Source organism: Rhododendron vialii, chromosome 13a (genome assembly GCF_030253575.1).
Source record: "Rhododendron vialii isolate Sample 1 chromosome 13a, ASM3025357v1".
Lineage (NCBI taxonomy): Eukaryota > Viridiplantae > Streptophyta > Magnoliopsida > Ericales > Ericaceae > Rhododendron > Rhododendron vialii.
The window spans coordinates 5,760,194-5,783,520 of NC_080569.1; the positions used below are offsets into that span (position 1 = coordinate 5,760,194).

At 37.7% G+C, this 23,327-nt stretch overlaps 2 protein-coding genes and 1 non-coding gene across 3 annotated transcripts; 2 read left to right on the forward strand and 1 right to left on the reverse strand.

The window, feature by feature from the left end:
- Positions 1-11,248: 11,248 nt before the first annotated feature.
- On the reverse strand, positions 11,249-12,375 carry LOC131312731 (uncharacterized protein At5g48480). Its single transcript, XM_058340672.1, has 2 exons — positions 11,924-12,375; positions 11,249-11,723 (listed from the first exon to the last, which is right to left on the reverse strand). Exons 1-2 carry the CDS (start codon positions 12,196-12,198, stop codon positions 11,483-11,485), a joined length of 516 nt encoding a protein of 171 aa, XP_058196655.1. The 5' UTR covers positions 12,199-12,375; the 3' UTR covers positions 11,249-11,482.
- Positions 12,376-15,610: 3,235 nt separating this feature from the next.
- TRNAK-UUU (transfer RNA lysine (anticodon UUU)) lies at positions 15,611-15,683 on the forward strand. Its single transcript has one exon. It is a non-coding gene; the product is annotated as a tRNA-Lys (tRNA).
- Positions 15,680-22,687, forward strand: LOC131312733 (protein PEP-RELATED DEVELOPMENT ARRESTED 1, chloroplastic). Its single transcript, XM_058340675.1, has 9 exons — positions 15,680-16,118; positions 18,467-18,622; positions 19,151-19,219; positions 19,333-19,503; positions 20,925-21,068; positions 21,277-21,429; positions 21,584-21,649; positions 21,894-21,953; positions 22,429-22,687. Exons 1-9 carry the CDS (start codon positions 15,789-15,791, stop codon positions 22,471-22,473), a joined length of 1,194 nt encoding a protein of 397 aa, XP_058196658.1. The 5' UTR covers positions 15,680-15,788; the 3' UTR covers positions 22,474-22,687.
- The last annotated feature ends 640 nt before the right edge of the window (positions 22,688-23,327 follow it).

The window sequence follows — 23,327 nt, forward strand, 5'->3', positions numbered from 1 at the left end:
TGCCATTCGCTCAACCACAAACTGACAGTGATGCCCTTTTGCAAGATGCCAGGTCTTCAAGTTTGTTGGAGATAAGATGCATTCAAGTGAAGAGTAAGCTAAACTATTTCTTTTACTTTGTCAGTTTGTGGTTGAGCGATTGGCATTTTACTGTAAGAGTCAGGCCTCAAAATATGAAAAACTTTCTTCTTCTTTTTTCTAGTTGTGACCTTTATGGTTCTGTGTGTTTGGACCCCTCTGTGATGCTGTGATATTGAAGAAGAGCTTTTTTTTATTAAGAGCATTCTGTTACTACAGTTATAATATTCTTTTGTGTAGCTTTTTCATCAGAGTGGATAACCTTTTATTCATAGAATGTGCTTGGTTTTTTCCTCCATTCCTTTAAAAAGTTTATCTAACATGTGTCTCTGGCTCTTTGCCCTTGATTTTTTTGTAACAGGAAAACCTTTGCACTTTCTAAACTTTCTACGGTAGATTGTTGGCTTCAAGAATTCAGGTGGTGTCAGATTGTTAATTTGGTCTCCATTTTCTGTTTTTAACCTGAGATGAGTAAATTTTTTGTTGGAGTTTGGTTATGTAATTGTGTTTAATGCCAGGTTAGCTTTGTAATAATTAGTGGTGTAGAAAACAAGGAAAGTGATGAATTGGGTAGGTTTTGTACTTTGTTATTGCCTTTTTTTTATTTATGAAAATTGAAAACGATGGTTTTGAAGAGTTTTTTTTACCAGGTTAACTTATTACCTGATATTTACTTGGGTTCCATGAGAAAATTGATACTTCTTTGTTGATCTACTCCATAAGTAATATGTGGCTACCTAAAAATTATCGTGGGGGGAGTGCCGTAGGCACCGATAGTTCTCTCAAGTAATTCTTTTTTATGTTATGAAAAAGTGGATCACATACGTACACTAATTCTCTTTCATGTCACCAAGAAAAAGTAATTCCAATCGAAGTAGATAGCGCCGTAGGCACGGACAAACCCTAGTGTTACAATAATTCAAACCAATTTGTAGAAACTCAATCACAACAGCTTAGAACAAGATTTAAAAGTTTGCTGCCTCCGAATACTTTATATTATATTTGAAACTTTTTAAATGCTATGAACTCCATATGAATTTTTGTTTCAACTGTAAAACAAGGTTCTTTGCTAATAGACGATGAAATTAGTTCCTCGTATAAATAAATGTGAACGTAAATTAACCCGAGCACATGTGCAAATATAAGGAATTTTTATTAAGAAAACTCACACGTCATCATATCACGAAAGCTCGGACTCAAAAGATCAGAATTCATACCCTAAAGTGTAGGCCATTGGGGCGTGGTACAGGGCCAGGACTGACTCCTTAACCACCCCAAGTAGGAGAAAATTAAATTCTCTCGAGGGAAGGAGAAAAAGGACGCAACCCCAGATATGAAAAGCTTCCCAGGTACAGTATTAATGCTCGCTAACAGACAGAAAGACAAAGAAGTAAGGTTGGAGAGAGAATCTGCAAAAAGGGTAGAGAGAGAGAGAGAGAGAGAGAGTGACAAGAGAAGACCCTGGTTTCTATACTTCTCTTCTTCTTTTTTTCTTTGAATACTTTTTCTTTTTCTGTATCAGCGCGGAGGGGTCAATTGCTTTTTCCTGGTTTGTCGCTGATCAATATATTGTATATTCCAATGAAAGATGAAGGGGAAGGTAAGAGGATTTGATGCTCCCGATCTTAAATGCAGAACTTTGGAAATGTGTTTTTTTTTTTTTTTCCTCCGACGATCAAAGGTGTTAGTGTCAATTTACGCGCACCAACTAATTTCATCTTCAATCCGATCAGAGGATTTGGGAATTTAATTGAGCGAGAGATAAACCCACCAACCAATCGAATTAGCTTGGGCTGAAAACGGATTTTTGAACCCTCAAACACGCTTGATGTAGTAAAGAGACCTCGTGCTCTGAGCCATAGACCAGAATTTAGCCTCTCCCTCGCTAAATTTATGAGAGAATCTCCAGCAATTCCTAGCCATTTTACTTAGGAAAAATATCAATTTCTATAATACATGGCCACAAAATTTAGAAAAGCCCCAATAGTCTTAAGTATTGTTAAAAATTAGGGTTTACAAACAAAATCCCCCAAATCAAAATTAGGGTTCTAAGAACCAAAATCCCCTATTCTCTCCTACAAAATCCGAACCGAAATCTACAAAGGTGGGAAATTCTTCATGTGAAGATGAATACGTAACAGAGAGAGTAGAGGTAGAGGTAGAGTTGTTCACTAACAAAGAGAGTAGATGACAAATGACGCCAATGATGTAAACATCGGTGATAGCGCTGACGAGGTAGATTTGCAAAACACGTCGAGTGTCTGGGACGTGTTTGGGAGAGAGAATGAATATGGGGGGGGGGGGGGGGGGGGGGGAGTAGCGCAAGAGAAATGGTCTGCTGATGCTATAGTAACTTGCCAACAATTGACGATTTGCCGAGACTCCTATTGAGACTCTTGGGTCTGCGATTTGGCCTTGGGCTAGCCATTTTGTCATAGAATAGAGGTTTACTTAGGCTGTTGGAGACGCTCTAAAAAAAAAACTATAAGTATAAGTAATGGTGTATCCATAATTTTGTTGCAAGTAAAATAAACTCAATATTGAGTTCTCTCACATTTAAGCATATTTTCAGTTCAAAAAAAATACTTTCAAATCAAGAGTTACAATATTGAGGTTTGAATTTGTGTTAACACGTATCGTTTAACTGACATAATATTGACCAGAAACTAATTTCATACTAAAGGTGAAAATAAATGATGAAAAAATATGATCCCAAAACATGGGGTGACATGGTTATGGCCGAGATTTTTTTTTTTAAAAATGGGGTGACAATCGGAAAAAATTTCAGTGTCGGGTGGGCACCACGTAGTGCTTGCTCTACACATCCGAGCCGTCCATTACGTTTTAGACTGCTCGGATTTGGAGAGAAAAAAATGAGAGAGAAAGTGTTGGGGTGAGGGAAAGAAATGGTTTTAATCCGAGTCGTCCAATAATGTATTAAACGGTTTGAATATGCCGAGCGGATACTACGTGGGATATATCCATCTGCAAAAATTCTCGGTGACAATGACATGGTTATGGCCGGGTTAGAAAGGGTACGATGAGTGTAAGAGTTGCACAGTGTTTAACAAAACCAAAAATTACAGCGAGAGTGCAGACTACAGAAAGATCCAGGGGTGATTTTCCGCTTGACAAAAAAAAAAAGAAAGATCCAGGGGAATTCAGAAGTAGTACTATTCCTATAGAAATATAATGAACAAAAAGAATTGAATTTGGATTAGGATTAGGATTTCATTGATCTATGAGGGGGGGGGGGGGTGGATTCCAACTCCAACTCCAACTCCAAGGACATGCACATTGTGCTGCGAGAGCTGCTACTCCCCCCCTCCCCCCGGATCCAGATCCTCTCCCCACCTTTTTCTCCCCATATTTATTCCATCTTTTCACCACAACCTGCCACCACATTAATGAGTTCATCCAACGGCTAGGATAAAACACAGCCCCTCCTTTAGTTAAACGACGTCGTCTCATCAATTGCTCCAAACGGCCGGCTAACTTTTCTCCCTTTCCTTGTTATCTCTTTATACATTTATATATTAAAAAATATGATTAAAAAATTAAGTATTCCAAATTTCAATCCGTTTGAACAGGTAGAAGGATTTTAATTTTCTAATCATTTTATCCTAAATGGTCATAGTTAAATTTTGATTCTAGGGCTTTCGTTGATTAGCCCTAAGAAAGTTGTAGAATCAAACATCTCTTAGGGCTAACCAACGAGAGTCATAGAGTCAAAATTTAATTATGGCCATTTAGGATAAAATGATCAAAAAACTAAAATCTTTACACCCGTTTAAACGGATTGAAAATTGGAAAATTAAATTTTTTTACACCGTTAATATATTAAAAAATATAGTTAAAAATTTAATTTTTCAATTTTCAATCCGTTTGAACGGGTGTGAAGATTTTAGTTTTTTGATCATTTTATCCTAAATGGTCATAATTAAATTTTGACTCTATGACTCTCGTTGGTTAGCCCTAAGAGATGTTTGATTCTACAACTTTCTTAGGGCTAATCAACGAAAGCCCTAGAGTCAAAATTTAACTATGACCATTTAGGATAAAATGATTAGAAAATTAAAATCTTTCCACCTGTTCAAACGGATTGAAATTTGGAATACATAATTTTTTAATCATATTTTTTAATATATAAATGTATAAAGAGATAACGGAGGAAAGGGAGAAAAGTTAGCCGGCCGTTTGGAGCAATTGATGAGACGACGTCGTTTAACTAAAGGAGGGGCTGTGTTTTATCCTAGCCGTTGGATGAACTCATTAATGTGGTGGCAGGTTGTGGTGAAAAGATGGGGTAGATATGGGGAGAAAAAGGTAGGGAGAGGATCTGGATCCCCCCCCGGCCCCACCTCAATTCCCGGAATTACCCCCCCCTCTCTCTCTCTCTTCCTTCTCTTTCTTTCTTTCCAGCTTCCTTCTTTCTTTCTTTTTTTTTCCTTTTCTTTCCAGTTTGATTTTTTTTTTCATTTTATTTCTTTTTCTTTATTTCTAGTTTGAATTTTTTTCTCTTTAATAATAGGTTCAAATCTAACTCTAGGCTTTGTAAAGTAATTGAGAAAAAAAAGTATTTCAATTGATTATGTTTATACGACTGTTTTATTTTTCTTTTTTTTGTCCTTTATAGATTAAAAAATATAGTTACGAAAATAAGTGTTTCAATTTTCAATCCGTTTGAACTAGTGCAAAGATATTATTTTTCTGATCATTTCATCCTAAATGGTCGTGATAAATTTTTGGCTCCTAGGCCTTTCAATGAACACCCTAACCCTAAGAGAGTCCTGAAACTAAATAATGAGTCTTAGGGTGCTCGTTGAAAGGCCTTGAAACAAAAAATTCATTAAGATTACAATTAGTGTTCGGGAACTAATTACGAAATGTATTTTGCAAACGACGTACTAATCCAGAATACAAATGTTATATTTAGGATTACTTTTTTTTAACTATAGTACAATTTAATAAATTTATTAACCATTATTTAGCATAGATCCTCTTAACTGATTCAGTAGTATATTGCTTCAAATCACGTTTCTACTCTATAGGATTGCAAATGGCTGGTTTTTATTTTTTTTAAAACTAAAACGGAAACGTTTTAGGGGCTTCGTAGAGGCTACTGTGCCAATGGGAACAGCAGAGCCCTCGGGCCCCTCTTCTTTTTAATTTAATTTTTTTAATTACTTTTAATTATTTAATTTCTATAAATACACCCTTTGTATATTTAAAAATATAATTCAAGAATTAAGTGCTTTAATTTTCAATTCAGTTAAATCAGAGCAAAGATCGTTTTTTATTATTATTTTATTTTAAATGGTCATGATGAATTTTTTGGTTTAAGGCCTTTCAACAAATACCCTAAGACTCATTATTTAGTTTCAAGACTCTCTTAGGGTGTCCATTGAAAGGCCTTGAAGTCAAAAATTTATTACAACCATTTAGGATGAAATGATCAGAAAAATAACATCTTTGCACTGGTTCAAACGAATTGAAAATTAAAACACTTATTTTTGTAACTATATTTTTTAATCTATAAAGGACAAAAAAATTAAAATAAAACAGTCGGATAAACATGATCAATTGAAACACTTTTTTTTCTCTCAATTACTTTACAAAGCCTAGAATTAGACTTGAACATATTATTAAAGAGAAAAAAATTTCAAACTGAAAAGAAAGAAAAGGAAATAAAATGAAAAAAAAAACGAAACTGAAAATAAAATGAAAAAAAAAAACGAAACTGAAAAGAAAAGAAAAAAAAGAAGAAGAAACAAACGAGAAAGAAAAGAAAGGGAGAGAGAGAGAGGGTAGAATGGGAAATGGGAGGTGGGACCTGGGGGGTGTGTCAGGGGGGATTAGCAATTTACTTGTGCAGTGTGGGTGTAGGGTAGCCTTGAATTGCTCTGAGGTTATTGGTGAGTGAGGGACTGAGGGGCCTCTCTTCTCTTGTGAACTGTTTAATACTATCATGTGCATTTCGTTTTTTCGTCTTGCTATTGTCAGTTTATTGGACTGACGATAAGTATATTAAAAGATAAGAAAAACACATATTTTTGTGTATTTTTTGCATCCTTTTATATACATTCACATACTTATTATTGTCAGCCTATTGAGCTGATTTTAGAATTTTCTTTCATTTTTTAGAGACTTCTTCCTTCTAAATACTGGAGTAGAACAAAAAGTCATCACTAGCCCATGATTTTTCAAGGCAAGGTGGTTTCAGAGTAGAAGTCAAGAAGCCACTAAAAAGATTCGACCACCATTAAAGATTCTTGGGGCATGTTCTGTGTTTCTCTGTTTGACTTCTCTGCCACTAATATTATGTATGTTTAGGGGTCAAAATTTCTTTCTGAAAAAAGTTGATTTTGATTAGCTAACTTTTTTTCTATTGGCGAATTTTTTAGTACTTCTTTGAAAATTTAGATTAGTTGAACTCCTAAACTTCTTTCTGACACCTCAATAAATGACGGTGCTCCTAGTTAGAGTCGTACGTGGTGGTGCTCAGAGAGCCTTTCGAACACACATAGGTGTGGGGGCTCAGAGAACACACAAAGACTTGAAAAGTTTAAAGCAGGAAAGGCTACAATCATACGCGATGGTGAAGATTATGAAACACCGAATATGTCCGTTGATTTATTTGCTTTAAGTTTTGACATTAACATTTTACAAGCGCTACATTTGGGATGACGTTTTCATTTATGAATTATGTGAAGAATCAATGACGAAACCGAATGGATGAGTGATAACATGAATGTATCTTGGACATATTTACATAGACATGCGTTTACAATAAAACTATAATGCAAAGCTTTCAATTTCACAATATGAAAACTTGTCGTGGTCTATTGCATGTAAAGCCTTACTTAAGTAACTTTTGTTCATGACTATCGTTACTCTTTACCAGTCAATGTCGTTATTTCTCCACTTTAAGTCAAACAACAAGAACAAATAGAAAGAAAGAAGAATAGTCCAATTCTTTTGTCTCAAATCTTCGGAGGCCCCAAGACTTTGTTGATTAAGGTCTTCATGGAGCAATAAAACTATGTAAAAAAAAAAAATGCAAGAATTTATAAGGATTCAGCAACACACGTACATAGAATAATAAAACACAATTTGGAGTGCCAAACACGATAACGATACCTCCAATAGCTTACCTTCTTGTATAAATGACGAAAAAATATGATCCCAGATCATGTGGTGACATGGCTATGGCCTAGAATTAAAAAAAAAAAAACCATGGTTGTGGCCAGGTTTGAGGGGTACGATGAGTCTAAGAGTCGCACAGTCTTTAACAAAACGAAAAACAAAAATCACAGCGAGTGCAGACTACAGGGAGAGATCCAGGGAATTCAGAAGTAGTACTGTATGTACTAAACAAAAATAATTGAATTAACAAAAAGAATTGAATTTCATTGATATTGGGGGGGGGGGGGGGGGGGGGGGGGTCCATGGGAGAGACATGCACGTTGTGCAGTGTGAGTACTGTAGGGTAGCTTTGAATTGCTCTGAGCTAGGGCTACTGGTGAGAGGGACTGAGGGGCTCTCTTCTCTTGTGAACTGTTTTATCACGTGGATTTTAGAGACTTCCTTCACCTAGGTAACAAAAAGTCATCACTAGCCCATGATTTTTCAAGGGTTTTCAGAGTAGAAAGTCAAGAATTTGGCAAGAAAAGCTAAGAAATCAACAACTATTCATTAATTACGTACAAAAGAAAAGAAGAAAAAAAAAAAACAAGCATTCCTTAGCGGCACGTTTGGGACGTCTTGAAAACTTTGAAATCGGTTTTTCACTTGACTGGATTTTCTTATTTTCTGGTCACACGGTCTTGAAGCACCACGTGGCGATACTTTAATAACACCGAATAAACCTCTCGAATAATTGGTTGTGTTTTCCCTTTTGTGAAAAAAATGAACCTTTTTTCTCACACGTCTTTCAGTTTTATTATTATTTTTTTCCGAGGATCAAAATATCTGAAAATATGGCTACGAGATGGGGAAAAGTGTGGAGATGGAAAGAAATTTATCTCAATTTAATTGTGGCTGGAGCTCGTGGGAAGTAGGCCCATTAATCTGGGCCGGCCGGCAAATGGCCCAATTAAATTCCTTTACAGCGGCTTACTTTCTCTCTCGAACCCTCGGGCCGTGGCCATTTACGGCTTTAGCAATCACTCTCATATCTGGCCCATATGATCTTGGGCCTTGAAACTTGGGCTGTTCCTAAGGTTAAAACGCCAATGACAAACTTAACGAAAGCAAGCAATTAGCCTTGATCGGAAGTTTTTTTTTTGGCCATTCGTTAATCCTAATCTACTCTATCTTAGGGGGCTTGGGGAAGGGGATGGGTGCTTACGGAAATTATACCCCATGTGCATGAGAGCATAAGGGAGACATCAACTGCACACTTCACTCCACTTACAGTGTTACTAAAGTATCGCCGCATATTGCCAATTATTATTGGCTCTACTTTAGGAAGTTAGATTTGTTTATTCAGGAAGTTAGACGAATACAGTAAATAAATAGGACTCGGCGATACTTTAGGAAGTTAGATTTGTATACAATGTAATAAGACTCTCACAAAGGATACAGTACATGGGCTAAATCTATACACGAGTAAAGAAGGCCCATTTTCGATGCAAGTGGAGTGATAACGAAGAGGTAGGCACCATGTACTTTTATGCGTTTGACAGCAATGGTCACTTGCTACAACTAACAAGGCTGACTTTCTTTTGCTCCAAAAAAGAGGCCTATTTGGATTCCGGGGTTTCGGCCTCAAATCAATACTACAGCACAAGCTGCACAACATTCCCAAAGTAATTCTTACAGCTAAGTTTTGGCATTTGGAACAGAATCATTATGGTGTAATTTACGTGGATACTTTTCTTGGAGTAAAATTATCGAGAGTAATGCCGAATGTGTGCCAATATTTACTGAATTCTGATGAATATAGATGAGTACAATACTATACAATATACCCCTCCGTCCCGTAAAATAGTCTATTGACTCTGTTCTTCCTATTGCCACCTCTCCTAAAATTTCCCCCAGTTTTTAAATTGTAGTAAGTAGTTTTTATATGCAAAATAGATTTTGTTTATAGGTCTCACATAAACAAAAAATTTAATCGTTAGAAATATTAAAAATTACTAATTTTAGAAAAAATTTGAAATATTTAATGAATGGAAATGACTTGTATCATAATACGGGTGCGGACCCTTAGAGGTTGTTTGGTCTGATAAGCAAAATGTTTTTTTTTGGTCCTTTTTAAAAAAAAAATCGTATTCGTTAGTTTTTTGTCAATTTTTTTAGGATTGTTGGTTCGTCATAGCGAGAGAAATTTTTTTAAAAAAAAAAGTGATAAAAACCCAAATTTTTTGAATAAAGACAAAATAAGCTAATAAATCAATTTTTTCGTCTTTATTAAAAAAGGGGTTTGGATCATAATTTTTTATTTTTTAAATTCCTCGTCATAACGAGTCAATAATCAACAAAAAAAATCACGAAAAATCAAGAAATGCAAAAAAAAAAAAAAAAAAATTGTATAAGGGGAAAAAAAGAAGTCATTAGACTAATTAGGCCAAACAACCCCTTAATAGTCTTTTTGAGAAGGTCCACCAAGCATGAAAAGTTAGGGTTCGCGCTATCAAAAGCACTTTCCAAATTAATAACCATACTCTCAAAAGAGTGCCAAAATCAATTTCGGAGAGTGTAAGAATCAAAGAATTGATTTTTACGGTCTTCTATGAAGGAGATTGTGATTATAAATTTAGAGAGTGATAAAAACAATTCTCCTTATTTTCGGTGAAACATTTTACTACTACACTGGAAGAAAAGACAAATTTGTCAAAACGGAGGGGTAATTTCCAAGTAGTAGGAGTACAATTCTTCTCTCTTCGTTGAAAACAGTAGAAATGAAAAACGTTTTTCTAGTTGGGAGTAAAAACCAATTAATGAAAAGCTGCAAAAGCTGGCCCGTAACCAGTAGGCAGGCTGCTTCTTCACTCACGAGAAACCTACCCAAACCCCTACTATGCCATGTGAGGCATAGCGTCCAAATCAATCCCACGCGCATACTGTACTGGCCGATTCCGCAGATACATACACACACTTGATTGCTAATACTACTGCTGCACCACACGTGTCACTAGTCTGTTCGCTGTTATCCAACCATTAATAAGCTTAAACCAAAAAACCAAAACCTTGTTCTATCTCTATACCTAAAAAGGAAAACAATTAGTTAGATATTCTCAACTAGCATAATCCGGAGATATTCAATTCCTAATTTTCTTTATGAAAGTACGATATTCTCTCGACTAACGAGGGGAGACAATAAACCGTCACCGCCACCAATAACAACCTACCATACAACTACTACTACTACTATCCTATGGGCTTCTGAAATGACCGAACTACCCCTTGATCCTATTACTATTAGGAAATCTAATTTCTCTCTCATCGACCAGCTTTTTTGATAACTTAGGTTAGCTTTCTCGCAATTGACTAATCTTAAAACATCAATCTCATCATCTAATACTGAAGACAACCAATCTTACCACCCCCTCACAAGAGTCTCAATTAAACACAAAGCAAGCTCCATACATAGACAAATTGTTGAGAGTTTGACCGATGCATCAACCAACCACTACGTGCTCAAGATTCAATTTGCATGAGTATCAGCAAAAAATCCACCATATTTGAGCTCAACATACATTGAATGACCTATATCCACTTAAAAAGTTAAGCATTGTAAGCGATGTGTCATTCAATTGTATATTAAGATCCAATCATTTTTCTGTTTATCTGATGTGAGACTCAACGTTCACACACATTCTAACACAAACCAATGTAGAATTGTAGATGCAAACACGGGTCAACCTGAAAGTTGGCGTGTAACAACTCAGACTCCTTCAACCCGACTCCTTCAAAACTATTCTGGGCCTTCTGGCTCTAGCTTGGCCTGAACTCTTACTCGTATTTGTTTATAATCCAGGTATTCGTGTCCTATTTGTTAACTATAGAGAGTCTCTACAAACATGCCAAACTTTACTAATCCAAGTTAAGTTACAATAAACTAACTAAACGAGCTTTGAACTCACTAAGCTTATTTATTTACCATCGACCATATTTACCGGTTACACCATAGAGATTAGATTACATCGAACAGATCACAAACTAATTAACGAAACTTCTAAAAGTAATTTCATTACTACTCCATTAAAGTCAACGACTGAAAGCTGCTGGTTAAGATCATCCCCGTTTCATTTCAAAATCAACCAAAAGAACGACTGTAATCGAGACACTACCAACAACACAGCCGATTCCACAACTACTTGCTACTACCACTGTCATAATAAGGCGGTCAGATTAGATGAACACAAAAAACAGGCGAAAACAGTAGAACAGAAACGGTTCAGATCGCCACAGGCATGGCTCTAGCCTCCACGTCGGCGCAGTTCTCGGCCGGGGAACAGATCATCCAGACGAAGCCATAGGGGTCCTTCACTTTCCCCACGCGCCCACCGCAGCACGCGCCGTCCCCTTCCGCCACTTCTCCCTCGGAGACAGCACCGGCGCTCACGGCCTTGGACACGGCAGCTTCCACGTCATCGGTCTCCAAGCAGATGACGAATCCTGTTCCCGAAGTCTTGACGCTGGTCAAACATCAAAAGCCGTTAGGAAAGCTTAGGGAAACCCAATAATAAGTTATAAGCCCTAAGCAGAGAACATGCAAACATAATAAACTCAACTAAACCATCACATAACGAAGATAATATGTACGGCTTCTATTTCTACGTAGATCAGAGCGAGAAGACGTAGAAACACGGAAATATCGAGGGGGGAAATTGCTTACGGAGTAGAGGAGTCGTGGGCGAGGTCGGAGACGAGGAAGGAGTAGGAGCCGAGGTGGAGTTCGGCGGAGAGGACGAGAGGGAGCTCCTGGTCCGCCTTCCTCTTGGGATGCACGGAACGGCTCACCTCCTCGGCTCCGAAAGCGGCCTTGTAGAACTGCACGGCGTCGTTGGCCTTCCCGTCTTCCACGAACAGCTGAGGCTTCACGGCCGAGAAGACCACGGCCTTGGAGCCTCCGTTATCGGCGCCGCCTCCGTTCTGAAGTTCAAGAGCCATTACTGCCGGTTGCGGAGAGAGGGAAAGAGAGAGGATGCGGAGAGAACAGAAAACCCTAGGAGAGATGGGAAAATGCAGGAGGAGGGGAAGGGACTGGATAAAATGGAAATGCCGAGACCGCAGGCAAGGGGCATTTATAGCGGCGAGGAAGCGGAACAGTGGGCTCTTTCCTGGGGAAAAGTGGGGTTTTAGAACTCTGAGCTAGGCCCTTGGTTTTGCTTACATTTACGGATGTACCAAACTTCAGTGCTTTATAACGGTCGTGAGACCCCGGTTCCAACTTTTACTATTCCTTCGGTTTTGTAAAGTTTGGCATTTTTAGGAATGCATGTCATTTAAAAATTTTATATGTCTTTTAATTCATAATGTTTTAGGTAATTTCTTAAATTTTATTTTATTGAACAAATTAAATTTTATTAAACAAGATCTATATTACTTATAAAAAATATTACGGATTAAAAGATATAATTAATTTTTTCATGGGACTGAAATAGTAAAAGTGTCAAACTTTATGAGATGAAGAGAGTACTTCTTTTAGTTTGTCTTTATTCAAATTTTGTTTTGTACTTTTAAGGTTCCGTTCCAGAACTGAAAATAAGCACTTATTTTTTAAAAAGGTAATTTTAAGTTCAAAAATAATGTATTTACGCAAATAATTTTTCTAGCAATATGAATCTTATTTGATAAATCTTATCGAGATCTTTTATACGGTGTAAAAAAATTTAAAAATATATTTTTTATTTACATTATTTTTTAGTTTGAAAATGTAAAATAAGTACTTATTTTTTAAGAAGGTGTTTTGGAACAAAACCTAAGTATTGCCACAAATTTTTGTCAATTATTCATTTCAATAAGAAGATTTAGAAAAGTAAAAAAATAATAATTTACTTTTAGCAAAAATAACCACATTTTAGAAACAAAAAAAAATTAAATGATTATTTTTCTAATAAATGATTATTTCACAAAATATTTTGATAAAAGTAAGTTTTTTCACTTTTTAAATTCGTCTCGATATAATTCAAAAAAATTGACACAAAATTAACAAATACAAAAAAAAAATAGTACTAAAAGGAACAAAATAATTAGCAGGACGGGGTCTGAATAAGTTATGGAGTAGTCGTACTAGGATAAAGTTTTGTAAACGGCTACATTATTAATCACCGTGCCAATCGACTTAAAATAACGACAGAAATATAACGATGACGGAAGTTGATTAACTGTATTTTTTTTTTTTTTTTGGTCAAGCGGAAAATGATTAACTGTATTTGTTAGTACTACTCGTAGTATAGATGCCAATGCCTACTAGATGCCAATGCCTAAGATTCGTCAATGGTCAAGATAGAGTCAGGTGTGGTCAAACAATCAAAGGATTTGTTTAACATAATTTGGCATTTTTTCTAGAGTCGAGTACGGAATGATGACAGAGTATTGTGGACAGTTTTTAAACCATGGGCATAAACAAGATATGTGAACTAACCAAGCCTATTTTGGCCAAATAATTTTTTATTCACATATATTATTTATTTTTGTTTTTTTATTTAAAACTATTGGAGTTTCGATGTTAATTTTTTTTGTTATATGACGAAACAATAAGTTACAAAAAAATTAACGCAAAACTAGATGCGATGTTTTTTGGAACAAGAACAAAATAGGAGTAATACTCCAATAATACATTTGGATTATTTGGCCAAAATAGGCCTGATCTTGTTACAATTTGAGGCATGGTTTTAATAAGAGAATTAATCATTAACTTCTCCAATTTGCTACACCTGCTTGCCGTGTTGTTTGTTGGCTTGGTTATCTTAACTTATTTTTGCTGTTGTTTTTTGGAATACGGTCAAAGCAACTAACATTCGACGTACATAGATTAAGTAACAATGAGAAAAAAATACAAGACACATACGTAGTTTTCAAATTGTGTAATTGAGTACATTAATGACTCATACCAATTCTACTTACGTATTTCAGATGTAGAGAGTATATGTTATATCGGTTGTATATATACTACTATTTTATAAGATAGGGTTTACATTACAAATTACCAAACTCCAAACCTTTAGCGAAGCGCTTCCCGAATCGCATTATGTTTCACGTACGAGCCCAAGAGTTGCGGTGGCTTTTGCTGCTCTATATTTTCCTTGAGTACTGCTAGGTGTACCGACCATTTTTGGACCGAAACCGTACCGACGGCCGCGCGCGGCCGTCTCCGGCCACCGGACGGCCGATCCGAGCCGTCCAAAAATTTTAAAAAAAAAACCGAGGGGCCCTACGCGGGAATTAACGTCATCCGATGTGTGTAGGGTGCTTGATCTAAACACCCTATTTTTCGTGTATACATATATACACGAAAAATAGGGTGTTTAGATCAAGCACCCTACACACATCGGATGACGTTAATTCCCGCGTAGGGCCCCTCGGTTTTTTTTTTTAAAATTTTTGGACGGCTCGGATCGGCCGTCCGGTGGCCGGAGACGGCCGCGCGCGGCCGTCGGTACGGTTTCGGTCCAAAAATGGTCGGTACACATAGGATTTTCGATTTTCCTTTACGTACTTAATAAAAATATTTAGATTACTAACTCAAATTTTATTTTAATGGGGAAGAATATTTCCCTGTCATCCCTAATAGAAATTTGGTCTAATAAACGAAATCCTTATCTATTTTTCTTTACTTATTACTTTTAAAAACCTCCCTCAAAATCCAAAAGAAACAAGGTCTAAATGACCATAAAGTAAGGGGGCCGAGAGGTCGAACAACCATTGACATTCCCAACAAGGAAGAGACTTTTGGAGAATCAAACTTCTTTACCATTTTTCTTTCGCAGTTTTGTATTGTTGGGGTTCCTAAATGAGTCTTACTTGGGGGATTTAAGCATTTTCATTTGAATGTTAATAAAACTACAAGTTTAAGTCTAGAAGGGCTTCATTCAAACGCATTTGTATGGGTCATTGTCTAATTTTTCTCGACCATCATGGGTTGATCTACTTTGGTGATTTAAGCATTTTCACTTGATGATTGCTGAAGTTGTTTTCCCGTGTGCCTAATTAATACTACTAATTTGAAGATGCATACATCATGATTGCAAGACAAGACTCAAGTCTATTGCAAGTAAGGCAGTAAACAATTGAGCCGTTCGCGAGCAGATTGAAGCTCGACTCGGGTTGTGAGGTAAACGAACGAACTCGAGTCTACTACAACTCTGCAAGATTTTAGAGTCGTACTAAGTGAGATATCGTTTTTAGTACTATCTGCGAAATCAATGGATAAAATGGTTGACAATGCAGAATTGCAGAGAGCTTAACATATCAATCACGAACATATATAGAGGTGTTTGAAAGTGTGTATGATAAGTTGGCCAATGGACATTATTTAACATATTATTAAAGCAAAGATGCATCCCACTTGTGCATCCAAGCCGTCTTAGCTCAGCTGGTAGAGCGCGTGGCTTTTAACCACGTGGTCGTGGGTTCGATTCCCACAGACGGCGATTTTCCTTCAACTTTTTTTTCCGCCCCCCTTTCTCTCTCTACCCAGGGAGAAAACATTTTGCAGAGGTCATCTCTCTCTCATCTTCCATCCCCATCCTTCTTCCATGGCCGCCCTCCTAACACCAACAATACCCACTTCCAATCTTCGCCCTTTCCCACCATTTTACTTCATCACACCGCCACAACCCTCTTCTCCTACTAACCATCACCACCACCAGTGGCAACTCAAGCAATTCAAGAAACAAAAACTGCTGGCCCTATGTACCAGCTACGAGGTCGGCGGAGGCTACTCCGATGAAGAACTCAAGTCACGGGGTAAAAGAGTGAGGACGAGGCAAAAAACGGAGCTCCCAAAATGGGCTCCTTCCCAGTACGAAGCTATCATCAAAGGCGGCGAACAGGTCGTCTCTGTTCTTCAAGAGGTCGCCAAGCTTGTAAGTTTTTCCACTCTTCAATTATCGTGTTGTTGTTTTTAGGCGGGTATTATTGCAGTTTGACCTTAAACCCTAAACCCTTCGCTCCTTATCTTTGATACCCTTCTGTAGAAGCCGCATCGTCTTGTCTCGGTTGACAATTTTGATATCACTTATCCAAATGTATTGGATTAATTATCAAGTTGCCACATGCCTGTTTCAGCCTTCCTAGATTTTTTTGATTGGACAATTTGGTAATCACTAATTAGTAATCACTATGGTAAATCTAGATATTCAAATAGGTAAGCGATAACCTCGATTATTTGCTCTTTATCGGTATCAATTCACTGAATTTATTTGTTCCGGAATGTTTTTGTGCTTTTATCCGGAGATAGTTGAATACGAAATATATAGGGTGTCACTGTTCCAATGGTATTCTCGGAGGGGTCACTTTGTGCATATATTGCCAATGGTTAGGTCTGTCTCCAATCCTCTTCCATCCATACCCCCAGTGATTGGGGACTAGATGGATTCTGTTATTGTTGTTGTTGTACTTGAATACGAAATATGATTGACAGTTCAAATTGTGCATGTGTACTAGTGAAAGTTCTAAACCGCATGTTTATGAATCTTCAAGGTGTTATAGTTCATCCCTCAATTGTTTCTCTCCCCTTATTTCAGGCTATTTGTTTGTCTTTAAGGTATCTCAACCTTATAGGATGCGAACACCGGCAGAACGACAAGTGTCGGCAAGTCTTGCACCGGTGTGGTCTTACCCGTGTTAGTGTGGTTCGCTCGTCGGTGATTGTCTGTTGGTGTGCCTCCTGATATGGGTGTGCCGATGTTGAGCCCCGCCTGGATTTCATCTTGTGCTGATTGTGGGTTTGAGCTAGGTGTCTTTGTTGATACTCTACTATCTAGGGCTGGTTCTTATGTCCCGATGGAATCGTCGGCCTGCTTTGGCAGTTGGTGCCTTGGTTTAAGTTTAGGTAGTTTTGGTTCACTCGTGTATTTCGTGATGAAATCTGTATTGCCTTCGGGCTTTCCATGTTAAATGGATTGAATCGATTAAAAAAAAAAAAAAACCCCTTATAAGATGAGTCTGCAATGCTTTGACCATTTGCCCAGTTTTTTTTTTTTCCCCACTAAGCTCCATTTATGTAATAGTGCCATCAAAACCAACCAACAAGCGGATTTTCAGTTGTCATGGTGAGATGCCTTGTCATCCTGTAGGATGCAGAGGTTAGATATTTTCCCGTAACGTCTTCCGGTTAATAGCTATCAAGTACGCCAGAATTTGCTTGTTTTTTCCAATTTGATGTTCCCCTTAGTTTCCCTCGTCTCTTGTATGCTAATACAGACCCAGTTGAATTTGCCATTGTGGTACAATTTCAGAATACAATCCCTGCACCATTACCATTGCCTATTTGGGTTGTCTTTCCAACTATTTGGATGTTGCTATGTTGTTCCTTTTGCTTCATGATTATGATGCTGGAATCCAGTTAGGAATGATAAATTGCCTTATGCTTGTCCAAATTATGATCCAACCCTCCCCTCCCACATCGACGGTTAATAGCTAAGAGGCAAAAGAACATGGCATAGAAACTCCAAGGAATGCGACCTAGCAATGCCCAAGCTTTACCTCCACACTTGCACCGATGTCTTGGTGTCCACAACTGCCTATTGTGAACATGTATGTATAGGAATCCATAATTGATGCAAGATGTAACCAACTCACGAGTGTGGCAGACCTTCTACACTACAATTCAAACTTAAAACATGTTCTTTATCTTGGAAAATTTCTACGAGGGCAAAGTGGATATTGATTTCCCAAATACAAACACAGGTGTCATCCTTTCATCAGGACGAGACATTTAAGGCATCAATGATAGATCTTCCTCAAATCTCCACATATTGCAACTGTGAGAAGTGAGAACCCTCATTCTTGAGGTGACTTGCCGAGATTGATTCAACTATGGTCATAGTTTTCTCTTCTTTGTTTTTGACTCGAGCTTGAGTAATACCATATTGCATGTTCTCAAGTTCAAGTATTTAATGCTATTTTACCCTGGTAAACGATGTACAACTGTGAAAAAAAGCTTGTTGAGTTGAATCAATCATGAGCGGATCGGGCTCTTTACTTAGAAACTGAGCTACATAGTAGTAGTGCCATTTACTCTGCATTCTACGAACACACACAATAGGTTGCAAATTTTGTACTTAATACTCTATGCTCTTCACGAGCCTATTCTCGGTTTCAGACAAATGATTTAGTAACCTTGCTTCAACATTTTCTGACTTGTTTCTAGTGACACGAAGGTCCATAGATTTTGTTGATCACATTACCTAATGTTTACCCATGGATGTAGTTGGAAGATATGAACATGGATGAAGCATCTGAAAAATTGGCGGTGGAGTTGGCTGCACATGGAGTTATTGGGAAGAGAGTTGATGAGATGGAATCAGGGTTTATGATGGCCCTGGATTACATGATTGAACTCGCTGAGAATGACGAAGATGATAAAGTACATATTTCAACCTTTGTTCTTGCTTTCATATTGCGGAGGACCATCAGTTGGTATTATACATAGATATTCTAGTTATTTGGATTGTTGAACTAAGCATCAGGTATCTTGTTATTATACTTGATGTTGTTGTTTTATTATTGTTGATGTGTTGTCAAACTCAAATACTTTCATCGGGGCATATCCAAATTTTGAGTTCAATGGGATTACATTTGATTGGAGTTACAGCTCTAAGCTCTTTGTGACTGGCCATGCACTATTCATTATGCTACTGTAGGAAATACTTCCTAAACCTAACCGATGACTGATAGATTGGCTTAGGGTAATACCAAAAGAATTCATCTTTGGTACAGCATAGGCACATTAAGGGTCAGCGGGCATGACTGCATTTATTCCACGTTACAGGATCGACCATTCTTGATGGACCTTGATGCCTTTCTATTGGACATTTTTTCTTGCTTTTCTTTGGTTTTTTTTATTGTTGGCTTTAGAGATTGTTTTTAACACGTTTCCATTGATTCCCTGCAGCGCAAGTCACTCTTGGTTGTTATCAAGGAGACAGTTTTATCCCACCTGACAAAAAAGTGCCCTCCACATGTGAGGATGCTTCTGAACTCAAATACATGATATACTAGATTTAGTGATAAGGGGTTTTGCAAACCGTGTATTTTGTTAAATATATACATTTTCCCTTGTGATATGTCTCCTAGGTTCAAGTGGTTGGCCTTCTCTGTAGAACTCCCCAGAAAGACAGCAGGCATGAATTACTTCGGCGAGTTGCTGCAGGTGGTGGTGTATTCCAAGGTGAGAATGGCACGAAGGTTCATCTTCCAGGAGCAAATTTAATTGATATAGCCAACCAGGCTGATGATATATTGGAGGTAATTATTCGAAAGCTGCCTAAATGGGTTGCTGTACAATTTTTTGATTTGATGAAGCATCTGGAAGTATAATCTCTGTTTGAGAATCTCTCTTATTTTAGAAAGTTTTTCTTCATTGTTAAGAAAACCCTCAGTTTCAAATGCGAAGGCTAAATATTCACAAAAAATGCAACATATATTATGATAGGATTGAAGAAGCTTCTCATTGTCTTCATTAGGAAGTACAAGGGATTGTTGGGTTTGAGTAATGATAATCCTCACATGGATTCATAGGATGTATTTCTCGAGTTTGTGAAAAAACCCAAGTTTGGGTTGGGACTTCACAATTCCGTGATAGGTGTATTGCACAATCACAAAGTAAATGTCGCAAACATTTTAAGGCATCTATAATCATTTTCCTCTAGTCATATTTCTTATTAGAGGAAACTTATGCACTCGCAGCACTCCAGTTTCTGCACTGTTGAAAGGGGACTGCACAGTTTTTATTCAACTGTTTTTCTTAAAATGTATTCCTTGGTTGCCAGTTGCAGCATTAAAGCCATTTCGGGGGAGATTTATTACAGAATCTAGTCAGTCTATTGAAGACAGAACAGAACTCATCTTTTTGTTTTAGTCAAGAAGACAACTTGTATTTGTGATACTTGTGTGTAGATGGCAAAGTGATCAATATTGAAGCAGGGTTTTCAAAATGGTTTGAGATTACCTCAAGGTCTCTTCTATGTGGAAGGAAGCTGAAGACATTTCTATAAGAGTTCCTTGTTTGCCACATTAGACCTACTCTCAACCCAAATGGAATTACATGATTACACCCTTAACATGACACTCATTCTCAATAGGACAAAAATCTGGCCGAGCAAATAAAAAAAAGGAAATAAAGCTGAGAGTATCCAAGATATTAACTCCATGACCAATGCTGATGTTGTTGAACTGCAGCTAACTATATCAGTATTTTGTCCCAATAACTGTTCATATTTGTATTTTGTATGCTAGAAGGATATTTTTCTTTTTCTTTTTTGGTTTATAGCGTAACAAGGAATCAACTGAAATTGAATAGTGCAGTTCTGCGTCATTTCAGTAATATAGCTTTCCCCTTAGAAAACAGCGTGGGACCTAATTTCCTGACTTGATCTTCATTATGGACCAGTAGTTTTTAGTTATATGATTCTGGGTGTACCTCAAAGTCCGAAAAATTAAATAACTTGGTTCCCAACTGGCATTCCATTTTTGCTCATATTGACCAAGAATCGGGCAATTCTTCATGAAGCTTATTCTGATTTTACTAACCCTCTACGACTATTCTTGTTTTTTATCTTATGATCCGCATCAGTGATATACCAATGGTTCTAATGAGTTGTGTATTGTATATAAACAGTCCATAATGATTTTGCCTTAAATTATCGTGGATTCATAATCCTTTTCAGACTATGGAATCTCGGCCTGTGGTCCCTGATAGAAAGCTACTCGCAAGGCTTGTTTTAATCAGAGAGGAGGCTAGGAATATGATGGGAGGTGGAATGCTAGATGAAAGAAATGACCGTGGTTTAACTACACTTCCTGAATCAGAGGTCAGTACATGTCTGGAGATTTGAAATCATGAATCAGAAGGAAAATGCCAGGCTAATTGTTGGCCTAAATAAGTTATTTCTCTTATTGTCATACTAAAAACCGCCCCACCATATACCAGTGAATGGGGCTTTCCATTTTCCTCCAAGGACAAGCATGCTTGCTACTGCAACTAAGTCATTAATCCGTTAGTAAGTTTGATCGATGCAGGTCAACTTTCTGACCAAGCTTGTGGCTCTGAAGCCAGGGAAAACTGTAGAGGAGATGATAAAGAATGTGATGCAAGGAAAAGACGAAGGTGCAGACAATTCCAGCACTGACAAGGAAAATGCTGCTGATTTTTCTAGCGGAATTGCAGGAAGGGTGAGTTCAATTTCCTTGGACAGAAGCCTTTTTTTTTTTGGGCTAAAAACACTATGCACAAAAAAAAAAAAAAAAAAAAAAAAAAAACAATGCAAGCTAGATGAATGAGTAATGGCTGGTGTTGTTATGTTGACTCTATAGTTGTGATTCTCAGGGTAGTGTTAGTGGGCGTAAACCATTACCTGTGCGGCCTGGCATGTTTCTCGAGACTGTTTCTAAGGTACTAATCGCTTTCAAGTATGCTCACAGCTAGCAATTATTGTTTGTGAAAGGATGCAAATTTGAAAAATGTTGACTTCCTTGAATTTAATCGAAAAGTCATGGATGCCCTTGTTCTCGTGTGTGCATTGTGGTGATCATCTCACTAGCATCTTGTAAAAATCTCTTTCTACTGAAGAAGACGAATATGATTGAATCATTCACTCTCTGAGATGCACCTTTGTCTGTGTGTGGGGAATTATCAGGTCTTAGGCGGCATATATGCAGGAAATATCTCTGGCATCACAGCTCAGCATCTTGAATGGGTAATTTCTGGCCCTCTCTGTCGCTCTCTATTGGGTGTTTGTTTTGGGTAATGTACTACGAATGCAAAATGATTCAAAAGAAGCAGGTCTTATTTTTTTTGATAACTTAGGTGTCCGGGGCCAACTTTTGCGTACCTCGACTAGTCTTGGGGGCTCAATCCCACCTCCCACTTGCGGAGAGACAGAAGCAAAGCTCCGTATGGGCTTGCCCCAAAAGAGTTGATAGCATCTAAGAGATTTCGAACCTGAGATCTTAGGAAGGAGCAAACCCCTAAGTCACAAGTCTAGACCACTAGGCCAACCCCTTGGGGTTAAGAAGCAGGTCTTATAACTTCATTAGAAAGTTTTCTGGTCGCTTCTCTTGCAATGGAAGTATTCATGGTTCAAGTGAAAATGCTCATTGGTTTTGGCACCTAGAGTTCTGTGTTCGTTGCAGTGACTTTGTTTTGAATCTTCTGTTGATCTTTTGGTCCAGGTTCATCGGAAGACGCTTCAAATTCTTCAAGAGATAGCATTCTAGTTATCCTGCGATGGGTGCTGAATGCTGCAGTAAGTTCACACACACAATTTTTCTTGTGATTCAAGGGCGACAATTCTTTTGGTATTTCCATGTTTCGGAATGTCATTACCCTTCCCATCAATTGTTACCTGTATAGAATTTTATTATTTGTAGTCTTGTGCATGACAAAGCAAATTCCTATACCAAAGAAAAAGAGAGAGGTTGTGATCATGAATTCGGATTTGGTCCGGGTTGTAGTCTTTTAAGTCATGTGGATTTATTTGTAATGAATATACGGGAAATTCCAAAAAAAAACTCTGAACTATCACCTCGAAGTCCCGTAGACCTCCAAACTTCAATAAATATTAATTACACCTTTGAACTATTCCAGTTTATCAATTACACCCGTGCCGTCGGTTAAGTTGTAAACGGAGGATGCTTACACGTTTGTCTTTCACCCCCTCTCACCCAGGAAAACATATGGTGCTCTCTCTCTCTCTCTCTCTCTCATAGCCACCACCACATCGTCATTGTCAACAGAACCACCACCCGCTAACATTACGGCCAAGAATGAAAGTGTGGTTCTCTCTCTTCAGAATTTCTTGCCCCCCATCTCATCATCGTGAAAATTAGGGATGTCAAATCCAAAATTAGGGAATTTTTTGTGAGTGAATCCAGTGGGTGGCCTCTGCTCCTCTTCTCTCTCTTCTGTCCCAAAATTGGAAAATCAAACCCACTGAAATTTTGTGGGTATGGTTAAAGATCCATTTCCTCCCCCCCCCCCCCCCCCCCCCTCTGGTAATTTGAGGTTTATGCACTCGTTTTAGTGTTCAATCTTGTATACTCCAATTGCTATTTTTGTGGTGCACTGAATA

What these genes read in the sequence shown, in the direction of transcription:
- LOC131312731 (XM_058340672.1), bottom strand. Translation starts at nt 12,198, where the DNA reads ATGGCTCTTGAACTTCAGAACGGAGGCGGCGCCGATAACGGAGGCTCC. An exon ending in GCCCACGACTCCTCTACTCC is followed by an intron (nt 11,724 to 11,923) that starts GTAAGCAATTTC and finishes ATGTTTGACCAG; the next exon opens with CGTCAAGACTTCGGGAACAG.
- LOC131312733 (XM_058340675.1), top strand. Translation starts at nt 15,789, where the DNA reads ATGGCCGCCCTCCTAACACCAACAATACCCACTTCCAATCTTCGCCCT. An exon ending in TTCAAGAGGTCGCCAAGCTT is followed by an intron (nt 16,119 to 18,466) that starts GTAAGTTTTTCC and finishes CCATGGATGTAG; the next exon opens with TTGGAAGATATGAACATGGA. An exon ending in AGAATGACGAAGATGATAAA is followed by an intron (nt 18,623 to 19,150) that starts GTACATATTTCA and finishes GATTCCCTGCAG; the next exon opens with CGCAAGTCACTCTTGGTTGT.